At 41.6% G+C, this 13,781-nt stretch overlaps 1 protein-coding gene across 3 annotated transcripts in view; it reads left to right on the forward strand.

The window, feature by feature from the left end:
- Positions 1–13,781, forward strand: part of VPS8 (VPS8 subunit of CORVET complex) — a 79,247-nt gene that overhangs the window by 298 nt on the left and 65,168 nt on the right. For 2 of the 3 annotated variants that reach the window (XM_030494165.1, XM_030494167.1), the window contains exons 2-7: positions 590–658; positions 2,758–2,888; positions 4,925–5,018; positions 6,039–6,071; positions 7,517–7,571; positions 11,479–11,484. In XM_030494165.1, coding sequence (XP_030350025.1) covers positions 590–658; positions 2,758–2,888; positions 4,925–5,018; positions 6,039–6,071; positions 7,517–7,571; positions 11,479–11,484 — 388 coding nt within the window. The remainder of the gene's footprint in view (positions 1–589; positions 659–2,757; positions 2,889–4,924; positions 5,019–6,038; positions 6,072–7,516; positions 7,572–11,478; positions 11,485–13,781) is intronic. The other variant, XM_030494166.1, reaches the window with a different exon arrangement.

The raw sequence follows: 13,781 nt of genomic DNA on the forward strand, positions 1-13,781 counted from the left end.
CATGGCCGGGCCGCTCCCTCCCTTCCGCCCGGCGCTGGCGGCCCCGAGCTCCCTGAGGCAGCCGTGAGGGGAGGGTCTATGGGGACAGGGCAGCGGTAGTTAGCGGGGTGAGTAGGGCACAAGTGTTGCGCTGGGTCCCTGCTACAGCAAAGCCTGATCTTCAGTAATGCAAGGCTCTGGTAAAAGTACCCTTATTTTTCAGAAAACTATGGATTTTCCCATTAGTGAGCAGTCAGGAAAAGAAGAATCTTGTGTACTGGTGTCTGTCGCTATTAAAAAGGCAGCATAACATCGGTAGCGATCTTTAGAAATGGAAAAAGGCATTTGACATTTCATATCTGGCCACAGGTCAGAGGACTATTTTATGTTTTAGATATTAAATACTACTTCTTCTGTCCTGCAATGCCAGGTTTCAGAGATTGTATTTTGAATAGGAGAAGCTGCAGTATGTATGGTGCCTTTCCGGGCAGGCTCTGGTTGGAAGGAGTGCATACATAGCTGCTTTTTAGGTTTGTTGTTCTTTAGTTAGAAACAAGTTTGGAAGGTGGTGTAGGCAACCTAAACTCAGTCTGTGGTTTCTGATGTACAGATCGATGACAAAGAATTCGACATTCCTCAAGTTGATACCCCTCCAACACTGGAGAGCATCTTAAATGAGGTGAGTGGTCCATCAGACATGCAGCCAACAACAGGGAGGAGCTAAGACGAGGCAGCACATACTCCTGTGGCTCTTCTCATAGTGTGTTTTTGTGGGAAATAAAACTGTATAACTTGATAATTTCCTGATACTGATACCTGACAAAGCACATGCTCAGTTGAGTAATTGCTATACAGTGAGTCATATGTTTGGGTTTGGTTTTGTTTTATTTTTTAATCAAAATATCTACTGCTGAAACATAGAATCACAGAATGGTTTGGGTTGGAAGGGTTAAAAAACCCATCCAGTTCCAACCCCTGCCACGGGCCGGGACACCTTCCACTAGAGCAGGTTGCTCCAAGCCCCTGTGTCCAACCTGGCCTTGAACACTGCCAGGGATGGGGCAGCCACAGCTTCTCTGGGCACCCTGTGCCAGCGCCTCAGCACCCTCACAGGGAAGAACTTCTGCCTAATGTCTAATCTCAGTCTCCCTTGTTTGAATCCCCTAAAGCCATTCCCCCTTGTTCTGTCACTACAGGCCCTTGTCCAAAGCCCCTCTCCAGATTTCTTGTAGGCCCCCTTTAGGTGTATGTATAGGGTTTCCATCAAATTTAAGCATGTTCACCTGTAGATTTGGACAGTCACCTAAAGGCTATTAAAGTTCATTAAAGGTCAGGGTCATCAAACAACTTTTTTCTTTTTGGCTAAAAATAAATACAGAGAATTCTGGGCAATTCTTAAATTGTGGGAGAGGATGAGAACGGGGTTCTTCACGGCTCTGTTTATATTGTACATTTCATGTATGTAGCCCTCTGGCAAGAGTAATGAACTGTCTCAGCATCTGATGTTGCCTGTAGTACCTTGCAGGGGAGAACTGACTCTGTTTTGCTTATATTCGATTCAGTACATTTTTTACAATAGCAACATGAGTGCATGATCCTTAGAAAGAAAAAGAAGAGCATGGAAGATAAATTCTTAAGAAAACAAGTGTTTTAACAAACTGAGGAAATTGTGATTAAACTTCCTAGGAACCCAGTATAAAGGGAAAAGAAGCCTGGGAGAGGTGATGGGTCTTTTCAAAAGGTGGGTCTTTTAAAGATGCAGGTATAAGCTATCCGAAACAGATGCAGTCTGGGAATGAGAGGAATAGTGGAAGGAGCAGTGTACAAAGGTATGTCCTGTTTCTGCTGATGCCTTGGGTGTCGAAGGCAGAGGGAACTTACTAAATTTGAATGATACAAAACTGTGAGGAGATGCAGTCACTGCCATGTCAGAGGAGTAAAACCCAAATCTTGAACTTGAGATGAAATCACAAAGAAAGCGTAGTTCATTGCAAACAAAGTCTTACTCCACTGCTACTTATCTCAGTACATATGGGATGGAAATGACTAGCAGAGCACCTTCTGGAAAGGGTTTGAATGGAGACTGAGCCAAACTGAGCCAAAAAGGTACACAGCTGCACTGGAAAAAGGGACACTTTAATGGGCACAGGACTGCCAGCTGTAAGATAAGTGAGGGGCACCTGCTCTATTCTCTGTACATTTGGCATTAGGTGGGGCTATTTGTTCTCTCTGGCTCTGTGCTTCGAGAACAACATGAACTGTATAGAATTTAGAAGACATCAGGGAGAATGGCTGTTTAAAAAAATACTGTCCAAAAAAATTCCAGGCTAAGCCTGAGAGGGGGTTGTCACCAGCAGAAAAGCACAGAGAAGAGCAAAATCAACCCTCATAGCAGCCAGAGGGATTGCTAGACTCTTAGTCACCACTTTGTGAAGAGCTGGAGTAGCTGGATAATAATTCTAGACCTTCTCTCAGCAATTGGGGACTTTAGAGAACAGCTTAGTTTGTTGGAGTTTTCGTGGAGTAGGTAATATCTGGGGAAGAAAGATCAGTTGGATGACTCTCCAGCCTACTTCTGTGGTTATTGTGAATTCTGGAAACCATTTTTTGACAGAATCATTCTTGTAAAATAATACATAGTTCTGTTTTTACATGTGAGACTATCTTGTCCTCTCCTTCTTGATTTTTCTGCTTAATTGATGCTGTTTTGCTGATGTTCCAGTTCGGGTGTTGCTCGTTTTGAACGTGTAGTAAGCTGTGGTGATTCTCTTCCTTCAGACTGATGATGAAGAAGAGTCTTTCATTTTGGAGGATCCCTTTCTCTTGAACATTGATAACACAGATACACACTCCTATGACACATCTTCTGTAGCAAGCTCTGACAGTGGGGACCGGACACACCTGAAAAGGTATCTCAGGACTCATACCCTGGGAGGTTACATGATTTTTGAAGGGTATTGCTTATATCCATTAAAAAGAAAATCTCTTATTTTGGGTGGGTAAGAAGGACAATATAAAGCTAAGACAAATTGAAACTTCCTAAGGCAACCGCCTGCTGCCTCGTCCCTGAGCTTTGCTTTGAGCATGCAAGTTGTCTGTTACTTGAGTAATAACCCTTCAATTGCATGGATAGATTTTGTCTTGTGCTGTTACATCCTAGAGCTGAAGTCCCACGGGAAAGCTGCAGGGACTCCAGTGAAGCTGCTTTTGGCAGAACAGCGTTATTCCTGCATGATCAAGTAGGCAAAGATGGGATTTGGTTTTGCACCGAGGGCTCGCCTGCTTGAGCTAAATAAACGCGTTTTATGGGAGATGGACTATGTAAATTTCTCTGAATTTTAATGGAATCTTTTAAACACTGAACTATGATGACTTTAAAGAAAATCTTTCAGAGGTGTTTCTGGTGACTTCCAGAGTCTGCAAATAGCCGGTGGGTTTTTTTAAAAGGCAAGTGAACTGCTGTCACTCCTGTCAATGGAATGCTAATCTTCACATCTAAAAGCAGCCCAGAATGTGATAATTAGCTATAATACTGCTGACTTGTTTCGTTAATTACTCAAACGATGACCTGATCCTACATCCTGAGCCACTCCCATGGCTGCCTTATGTGCTGGGAGAAGACGTGTCTGTTGCATGAGTGCTTGCATAGGATAGAAACACTTTTAAGTGTTACTGTTTATGGTTGCATATGGTGGTGGACTGACTCCTTTTTTTCCAATAAGACTGTTTCTTTTGAGGGAAATGTTACTTGGAGTGCTTTAAACATTTTCCAGTAGAAAGTGGGCAGAAAAACCTGGAAGTGTTACTGTCATCTTTGGGTGAAGCTAGTTGCCATGTTTATGGGTCCTTAGCCGTAATATAAGCTATTAATGTGTTTCCTACACAGAATCATAGCAGGATTTGGGTTGGGAGGGACCTTAAGATCATCCAGTTCCAACCCCCCGCCACGGGCAGGGTCACCTTCCACTAGAGCAGGTTGCTCCAAGCCCCTGTGTCCAACCTGGCCTTGAACACTGCCAGGGATGGGGCAGCCACAGCTTCTCTGGGCACCCTGTGCCAGCGCCTCAGCACCCTCACAGGGAAGAATTTCTTCCTTATATCTAACCTAAATCTCCCCTGTTTCAGTTTGAAGCCATCACCCCTTGTCCTATCACTACAGACCCTGATGAAGAGTCCCTCTCTGGCACCCTTCTAGGCCCCCTATGTGTGAGCTACTTACTTATGCACCTCTGGAGAGATAAGAACCAAATGTTTGTGTGTTAGTTTTGGAAATTTGGCTTTGTGATGTTGTGTACTTGGCAACAAAACTGCAACTTCCTCGGGGATTTTCCCTCTACTGTGTGTGTGCTATAGTATACCAATGCTCCCTAGAAGTAACTGTCGCACTTAGGCTTGTTGCTTTTTAAAGACGTTTTCTCCTTAAGCAGAAACGTTTAACCTTTCATATCAGATCATATGTGTTTTAATTTAATGTTATACTTTAAGGATACCTTCAGTTTTCCTAGGGGTCTGTATTCTGTTAATGAGTCTTTTCCAATTATGTATGTTCCTTATATACTCACCTTTAAAGGCTGAAACATCCCAACTCACTGGAAGATTAATTAAAGAGCAAAAGTGTTGCTTTCAGGCTTTATTAATAAACCTAAGGTTTGCAGATACGTGCTTGAAACTGGCAATTTGTTAGAAGAACTATTTTTTGTTTTCTATTATCCCCTGGGAGATGAGTTAAAAACCAATTTTGTGCAGGCACAGTGGTACATAGCAGGCTTTGCTAATAACCTCATGTCCATTTCATTCTGTGTGTGTAGGCCCCATGAACAGGAATGGAAACTTCCTGACTGATGATTGCATGCAGAATTTACCTGCTGGTTTAGCTGTGGGTTAGACAAAGTCCCAAACTTTTATTCTGCTCTAATACATTTGGTTTATTTCTCATTTTTCTTAGGAAGAAAAAGCTCCCAGATTCTCTCTCACTCCACGGATCAGTTATACGGCTCTCACTTCTGAAGGGAATTTCTGCCCAAATAGTATCTGCAGCAGTAAGTGTCCTTTTCTCCTGGTTGCATTAAGAAAAAAAATTAACTTCTGGTGTGGAAGGGACTATGTGTGTAATCTCCTGCCTCCCCGATTATTAGTTTTGGATAATACCAAGCTGTTTGATACATAAACTATTAGCTAGTAATCCCTAGCTAGTAGTGAATTGGGTATTAGCTGACTTATTGCAGCAGCAATATGGTAGAATTACAGAAGATCCTCTTCAACACTGGTTTGTGTTCCTAGGTATTATTAAACCTGGTGGGAAATGTTGATATAAAATGATAGAAGTGCTGTTGGTCTGCTTGCTTGGAGACGCTGGATACAGGTTTGCTTAATGCCTGCAGCAGGGACAGACTATACTCCTTGTTCTGAGCGGAGCAAGGAGCAGGTTTGCATGTTCCTGTGTCTGTGGCTGCACTTGAGGCACAGGTGCAATAGGGCTGGTCTGTAGGTTGTACTGCTGGGGGAAGACTGACTGTCCCACATCAGAGCTAAGGTGCTGATTTAGAAGTGTATGACTTCTCAAGCATGCAAGGTAGGCTTGGTAGAAGTGACTCATCTGTAGAGTGTTTTGTAATGGCTGTGTGACCAGAGTCTCTGCAGTGTGATGCTGCTGCCTGTTAACTCAGGTTGATGGAGGTGTGGGAGAACCACCTGCATGGGGAGCTAATAAGGTGTGCTTGAGAGGGGAGGGGGAAGTAGTTTTGCAATCCATGTCTATGCTGTGTACAGAGAGAATACTGAGAACTGTTATTAAGATTAGATGGTTTTGAGAAGAACACAATAACTTCCATATGGAATTACAGGATATTCTGTTTCCTCTCCATTTCTGTGCACTTTCTCATCCCTTCTGGGTATTTCTAGTCAGTGGTTCCCTGCCTCAGCACTCTCTGCCCTGGTGGGACTATTAAAATGCAACTTGTGTGATTTTTTTTCTGCATTTTGTGGTTCTAATGTTGAGAGACATGCACGGAGCTGGGAGTTCTGTCTCTCTTAACTCATGACTTGTCCTGTTTTTCTAGGACAAAGTGGATGCTGGCTTGCCCACTGCAATTGTAAGTACTCTAACAATTTTCAAGTGCTGTATAGTTAGTTTTCACGCAAGTTTGTTAAAGCAGTGATTTAGGACAGCTGATAAATGCATCTGCCCTCTTACCCTCACTGAGAATTTTCAGATATGGGGGGTGGGAGAAGCAGCATGAAATATCTAGTTCCTGGGGGTAGAGTTCAGCCTTTTTTAACTGCCCAGCTGCCTGTCTGCTGATCAAGCCCCACATTTTCCCCTTTTTCATGTCATCACCAGGGCTTGTTAGTTGAGTACCTAACCTTTCCTCATAAAGTGTTCATCTGTTGAACACATGACATTTCCCCAGATATTTCTTCTTTGCCAGTTATTGCTTTGACTCCTAACAAGTTTTTAGAGAAACTTAAACTGAAGTGCTCATAAAGTGATGGGTTCAAAATCTCTACAGCTCTGATATAACTGAAACATGACATTAAAACATACGATTTCACTAAAAGCCTGTCTGAAAGATACTCCTGCTTAGCAATTTGCATTGAACTTCTGAAGTCAAGTGTGCTAATTAAAATACATCTGAAGTGAAGCTGCCTGTAGTTAAAGGAGAAGAGAAATATTTTAAGGATGTGAAATACAGCAAGTATTTGTTCTGTCCATGTGAAATGAGTTTTAGTATTTTAGAAAGAAGCTAAAGATGTGCTTAGTTCCTTTGACTGTAGTAGCAGCAGTCCAAAAGAAATTATACTTTTTGTTTAAAAAAGGAAAAAGAATGAAGTCACATCTAAGGCAAAAGGTTGCGTAGCAAAAGTGGAAGCACACTGATGTGCATGTAGGATAAAAACCTCTACTTCCGTACTCCAGACATTAAAGTGCTTAATTTTTTTAATCTGACTTACACTTGCCAGGAAATAAAAAGTAGAACAACATTAATATATATACAGCATTATGTGCTTCCATTGAATTTTATTTAATTGGGTGCAGTTTGCAAGTGCAGTAGAGCCTTGGAACTGTTGTTTAATTCCCCATGGAAGGAAGTTGGAGTCTCTGGGCTTGCTGTGGACTGTCCCTTCAGGGGACCATCACTGCCCAGGGTTGTAGGAGAGTTCAGATGTGGATGTAGCAGCTGAGTAAGAAAAACCTTCTGGGTATTTACACTCAGCTACCACACCGAAAGAGTGAGGCTGACTTACAGAGAAGAAATTTCACTGTGGGTACCACTCTGAGCATTTGAATTTCAAACAGCAGAGGAAAAGGCAGCCCTCTGAACATGAGAAAAACATGTGTGATGTTTCTTTAGGTGTAATACTTCTCTAGCTTTCACATAGGAATTGCTTGTCACTTACAAATTAGAAAATGGTTCTATCTATAACCTTCTAAATCTTCCCCTTTTGGCAAACTTTGCATGAGTGTAGCGAAAGTTTAAGTGGTGGATTTGTGACTGACATTTCTTCTGCTTTCAATCCTTCTGCATGACTATTTCAGGCAGCATCAAATCTGATCGCAGTGGGGACTTCCCATGGGTTAGCACTCATCTTTGGTAAGTTAAAAATAACATTCTGAGTTTTTTGCATTTTAATGATCTTAAACCCCAAGCACAAGGGAAAAAAAACCCAACCTGAATTAGAATTGCAGGGTGGATTTCTTCTGATATCTTCTGCTTGTGCTAAATGTCATTTTCTTTCAGTAAAGAAATAAAGCACAAATAATATTCTAGTTGTAATCACATGTTTCTTCTGCTTTGTTGGGGATTGGCACATTGATATTGAGATATTTAGCTCTGTGGCAATTGTCTAAAGAGCCTTTTTCTCTCTTTAAATGTAAGTTACTCTGTTTACATGTGGAAGAAACCAGAACCAGTATACAACCATCATCTCATACGGTATTAATCTTCTTACTTATGACATAATGGCTGCCAGCATTAGGGAAATGAAGATGCCTTCCTTTGGAAGTGGAACTTCCGACCCATGGTATCTGCAGGCTTGCATCATAGGTTTCTCCTTCCCTGACTTCCCCTGCACCAGCACCTCTGTGTCCCTTTGTTCAGTTATTCTTTCCTTCCTCTTAACACCAAACTTCCTTTAAGAAGTTTCTGAGCTTGTGCCTCTGGGTATCCAGCTTGCCAGCTGGGCAAGAACAGCTCTTGAATTGCTCCTGTCACATTGGGGTTTTGCACCTTTTGTTCATGCAGCAGCAAATTCTTAACAGGTTTAGATATTTCATTATCTTCTTCACTTTTCTTTTGGAGTTGGCTTAAATTATCCAAGACACCAAAACTGATGAGGGACAGGGTACAACAGAAGGATGGGAAAGACTGACTGTGTAAGACTCACCTTCCTGGGTGAGACATTTAAACTATTTGATGCCATTTGCTTACCAGTATTGAAATGATTACAGGATGTGCTTAACCTGAATATAAATAACTACTTACCTGCTACAGTCACTACATGATATTACTGAGGTTTTACTCATAGATCTTTGTGGCTTTTCTAAAATTTGTCTAATATGTGGAGATCTCCAGTATCACTACTATGGAACACATTTTTACTCTGATTTTCCTGTTGTGCTCTCTATTTGCAGACACTCTGAAGTCAGTATGCTTTTAAACACGAAATTATTCTCTGCAAGTGTCATAATAGAGATTATTTTTAGCATTTAACACTGCAGAAGGGGCTGTAATACTCCATATAAGCATGCAAAGAGGAACGGTCATTCTTACCTTTGACATGATTATTTCTGCATTAAATCCTATTTAAGAAGATGGGCCACTGGATGCCTGAATGTTCAGGATGCTTAGGATGCTGTCTTATTTTGGGTGAGCTTGTTTTGCTCAATACTAGTGTGTTTAAGTTTTCTTTGTTACACTGTTGATGACTAGACCAACACATTTACTGTTATTTTGGCCATGATCTTTGCAAGGCTGTGTAGTCTGTAGTTACTTGGTTCATTTTGTGGCCTTTAGGAAACCTGGAACAATACCAGCTCTCCACTAGTTGTCTTTTACTAAAATAAATGTCTATACGGTGAAGAACTTCTTTGCATGCTTGCAACAGAGCCTTTAAAGCTTTCTGATCTATTGAAACATATGAAGTTATTGTTTATACAGCCACATATTGGGCTGTGTTATCACAAGTGCATTCAGCAGGTTGAGGAAAACTACTACTCCCCTCTATTCTGCACTTTAAGATGACATCTGAAGTACTGGGTACAGTTTTGGGATGCTCAGTGCAAGGAAGACATCGATGTACTGCAATGAGTGAGCCCAGTGGAGGGGGGTCACCAAGATTACTATGGGGCTGAAGCACACGATGCATGAGTAGAGACTGAGAAAATTTGGTGTCTTCTCCATGGAGAGAAGGTGGCTAAGAGAATATCGTGTTGCTATCTTCTACTGCCTAACTACCTAATGGAAAGGTATAGAGAAGAGAGACTCAGACCCTTCTCAGTGGTCCGTGGTGTTAGGTACGAGGCAATGGACACAAACTGCAATGTGGGAAGCTCTGATAAATTCATCACTATGAGGGTGATGAAGCATTAGATAAGTGTTGAGGGAGGTTGGGGGACCTCCTTTCTTGGTGATGTTCAAAACTCAGCAAGGCCTTGAGCAAGCTGATCTTGTTGACTTTGCTTGGAGCAGCAGGACTGGGCCAGAGACCTCCACAGCTCCCTTGCAAGTGAAGTTATTCTGTGAGTCTATGCTGTAATTTAAAGGTGATGAGGGATAAAAGTATGTCATCCAACTTTGTTTCAGTTATGGGCACGATGCTTCCTGGACTCTTCTGTTCTCTGCTAAAGTCTTTCAGTTCTGTAACTAAAAGTTGGGTATGGACCCCAGTGCTCTCAGAGCTATCTGCAAAGAGAAATCCTCGCAGGCTGCATAAGGCCTTCTTGTGCACAAAGGTTGAGGATTAGTGTTCTGGCTTGGGTTTAGTCTGTGATTTAAACCAGCAGTTTATGCCTGTAGACTGAACAATTTCTCTACTTTTTTTATGAAGTTTTTCTGCAACGTGTGCTACTGAGGATGAGGTTTAGTCCCTCAAGTTTTGTAAGCTGTGTGCATGGTTGATACTGTACAATGGAAACATCACTTTTTTTGCCTGCAAAAATGTAGGTCTGTTTTCTGGTTGAACATTGGTGATGTTCAAATTTCTCTGCGTAGTGTTGTGTCACCAGCGCATCTTTTAACACATTTTTTTTTCTTACATATATTTGACTTTATGTAGCTATTTTGCTTGTCTCTTCTCCAAAGTCCACCTGTACCTCTTGATTTCTCTGCTTTGTCATTTTAAGCGCTCTTGGGTAGCTTTCGTTCTGCTTTTTTGAATGCTTCTCTGATGGAGTCAAGTTAGATTAGATGCCAACTCTTTGACATCCTGTGTTACAAGTGTTGGTAGGAAAGGATGTCTGGAGGCCTGTAGTCACTCTGTGTTTGGTGCTGTCACCAGTAATTGGGTCAGGGCAGCCCTGGCTTTGTCTAGCCAAGTCTTGAAAAAACTCTTATGGGTGGAAAATACTGCCCAACAGGCAAATGTGTGTGTACACACTCCTCTGGTAACCTGCTCCAGGGCCATATGATATTGCAGGGTCAAAAGAAAACACCTAACATCTCATCTAAACCTTTCAATCTGCCATTTCTGATATCTGCTGTTAGTTACCTAGAATCACAGAATGAGTTGGGTTGGAAGGGATCTTAAAGCAATAACTAATCTTCAGATGGTTTTTTTTCCTCCATCCTTCTAGAAGAGCTTTTTACACTACTCAAAAGTAGTGTAAAAGTAAATCAAGAGGTTTTTACACTACTCACAAACTAGCCTTTAAGCAGAACTCACTGAAATGTGTTATTTTTCATGGAGACTTTATGTTCTAGACAGAAAAATTCTGTGTAGCTAAGCTTTGTATTGATTAGTGTGGAACCACTTACTTTCTCTGTTGGCTGTAAAACTTACAGTTAGTGTCTTGAGTCTTTGTTGAGGTGTGGGAATAACATGATATCTTGGGAGAAACAAAGCACCTAAAGACAGCGTTAAATCTAGATTTTGGGGACTGGATGTTTTTTGACATTAATGGGGAGTTGGTTGGCTGGTTGGCTGAAAAGAGTTTTACCAGTTGCATCACTGTGAACTTCCAGTTTTATTTCCTTTCAGATGCCTTTTTTCAATACAAAGAAGTTCAAATTTATAAACTCATTTTTCTTCACTGATTCCATATGCTTTTTAAACCACTTGGTTTTAAAACACCAGCTGTCACAGCATCCTTTCAGTTACTCGAATAAATTGAAAAGGGAAATGTTAGCAAAAGGAAACACTCTCAGCAAAATCTGAAGGTTCTCTCTGAAGATCATCACGTATATACTGTTCGTTACTTTGCTCCTTCCTTTTATATTGATTTCTGTTTTTTTTTTTTTTTCCTCTTTTCCTCTTCTGGCTCTTTCTGTGTGGACTGAAAAGGAAAAGGTACAGTAACACTGCACTGTGCACGTACCCTGCATGAACGACTCCTGTTTTGCCCAGTTTGCATGTTGTCTGTGCAAGAACTTAAGATGCCAGATAAGCAGCAAGTAAGGCAGCGCAGTAACCAGTCAGTGGGTGATACTGCTGGCTGCTCTGGCAATTGGTTATTGAATGCATGTGCATTGCACACTTCCAAAATTTTCCAGGCAAGAACAGGAGAGGAACAGGTAAATGTGCTGTTTATAATGTCTTAGGGCAGCAGGTCCATAGCTGTTTTTGTAAAGGCATTAATTTGGGGCAGGACAAAGGCTCTGCCATGAGGTCACCATCCATCTATTTCTGCCTGAGAGCTGTCAAGCGGGACTGCTATGGAGTAGGAACCCACTTCAGAGAGCCACAAGCCAGAAGCTCTGTGAAACCTGTGCAAGCAGACAGCAACTTCTAAAAGCCTTGCTCATGCACCAGTTGTGCTGCTGAGGGGTGAGCAGTGGGTCCCTGATGTAGCCGCAGGTGCCTGACTTTACCCTTGCTCCGAGTAACCATTTCACTAGCTTAAGCTGAGGGCAGGGGTTGAGGAGCTCACCCGTTAGCTCACCATCTATTGTCCTCCTTATCCCCCAGCCCAAGAAGGATATACCTCTTGGGAGAGCATTTGCTGGCACTGAGCCTCATAAAGGTGGGAGGAAAGGACCTATAACATCCGAGTAATTCTGCAGGAAATAAAGCAGGCCTTTCAAACTCAGGAAAATCATGGCTCAAGGAAAAGATCTTGATGAAAACCTGGTCATCTGAGAAGTAATAGCTTCTGGAGTGCTGTGCGTATCCCTTTCTGCTGGAAAGTGACTTCATATTCACAGACTTGTTTTTATTCTTTACTTGTAGAGCTGTATCAAAGTGCCATCTCATTTTGACTTCAGACTTTGAGAGCAACACAAATAGTTACTGCCAGAATTTTTTTCAGATGAAAATTTGGTTTATGTCAATTGCAAAATGAAAAACATTTTTGTGACAATTGATAGCCACTTTTGCTTCAAACACTTGGAAAAAGCTTTTTGTGCTTAATCCTGAATGTGCCTTAGTTAAAAGCTGCTAATATTAATCTGGAAAATCATTAGGATTATAACGTCTTGCTTTTATGCATTTTTACTACTTTACCAGTTGATTAATAGGAGCTTATTGATACAGGTGCTTTGCTTTGGAAGCAGTTTTGTCTATCTTATTTAATGGCTTCTCCTTGTGTCATCTTTTGGACTGGCTGGAAACAAGAACAAATACTGGTGTGGGTTTCTGGGGGGTTAGCTTTCCAAGTGATCAGTTCTCAACTCTGAAAATGAATCTCTGACAAACAATGGGCACTTCCTTCTTAGGAAGAAATAACTTGAGTCATACAAAGCATTTAATTTTGGGGTGGAGTGGGGGTCTTGTTTATTTTGAATTGACATTGTGGCTGAGAGAAGAAGAAAATGGATTTTAAAGTCCATGTAGGTATACATATTAAGATGTGAAGCTGGATTGAAAGCAGTAGTGATCCTGCAGCTGCTGCCCTTTTCTGTGTGAAAGCTGTGAAGGATTCTCCTTTTTCGTGCTTTACAGGAAACAGGTTACTGATCGACTTACTGACAGGTTTAAGCTGAAGTGGAAGGAAAAGAATGCAATTCACCTTCAATGACAAAAGCAGCAGTATTTGTCTTAATTTTAAATGTATTTCTATGGTTAGCAGATGGCCATTTTGTAAATGAACTGTAATTCCAGACCTCTGGAACAGGAATTATTTGTTTGGGACCTGAAGGACACCATCTGGAGAATACCTCTCGGGGGAACTCGTTTTCCAGCTGTAGCTCTGTGTTTTCTGAGCTTCCATGTGAATCTTCTATGATTTTTCTTCTTTGACCCATTCGGATCTATGCCATGTACACCCTTGTCACAGTGATGTCAAGGTGTTTTCTAGTAGCATGGCAAAGCGTGATTTTTATTTCCATCACATGGGTTCTGCTTCTATCTTATCCTAATAAGGAGAGCAGAGTCAATGGCCTTAATTTTGAAGTGTTTCCACTGCCCTGTGCTTGGTTAGTAGAAGTGGTGGCTGAAACACTCTACCTGGCCCCTGGAGCAGAAGGTGTTGTGGTTTGCTGTGGCTCTGTGGCATGAGACTGACCTTCAGGAAGACTCTGTGTTGTGCTTGAATGGCAGATGCAATGAATTGCATGTTGCTTTTCTCACTATAGTGATACTGAAGTAGTTTTGGTTCTATATTTCTCTTACATATTGAACGAGGGCAGCCAGTCACAGTGTAGTCACTT

Source organism: Strigops habroptila, chromosome 8, assembly GCF_004027225.2.
Source record: "Strigops habroptila isolate Jane chromosome 8, bStrHab1.2.pri, whole genome shotgun sequence".
NCBI classification, from domain to species: domain Eukaryota; kingdom Metazoa; phylum Chordata; class Aves; order Psittaciformes; family Psittacidae; genus Strigops; species Strigops habroptila.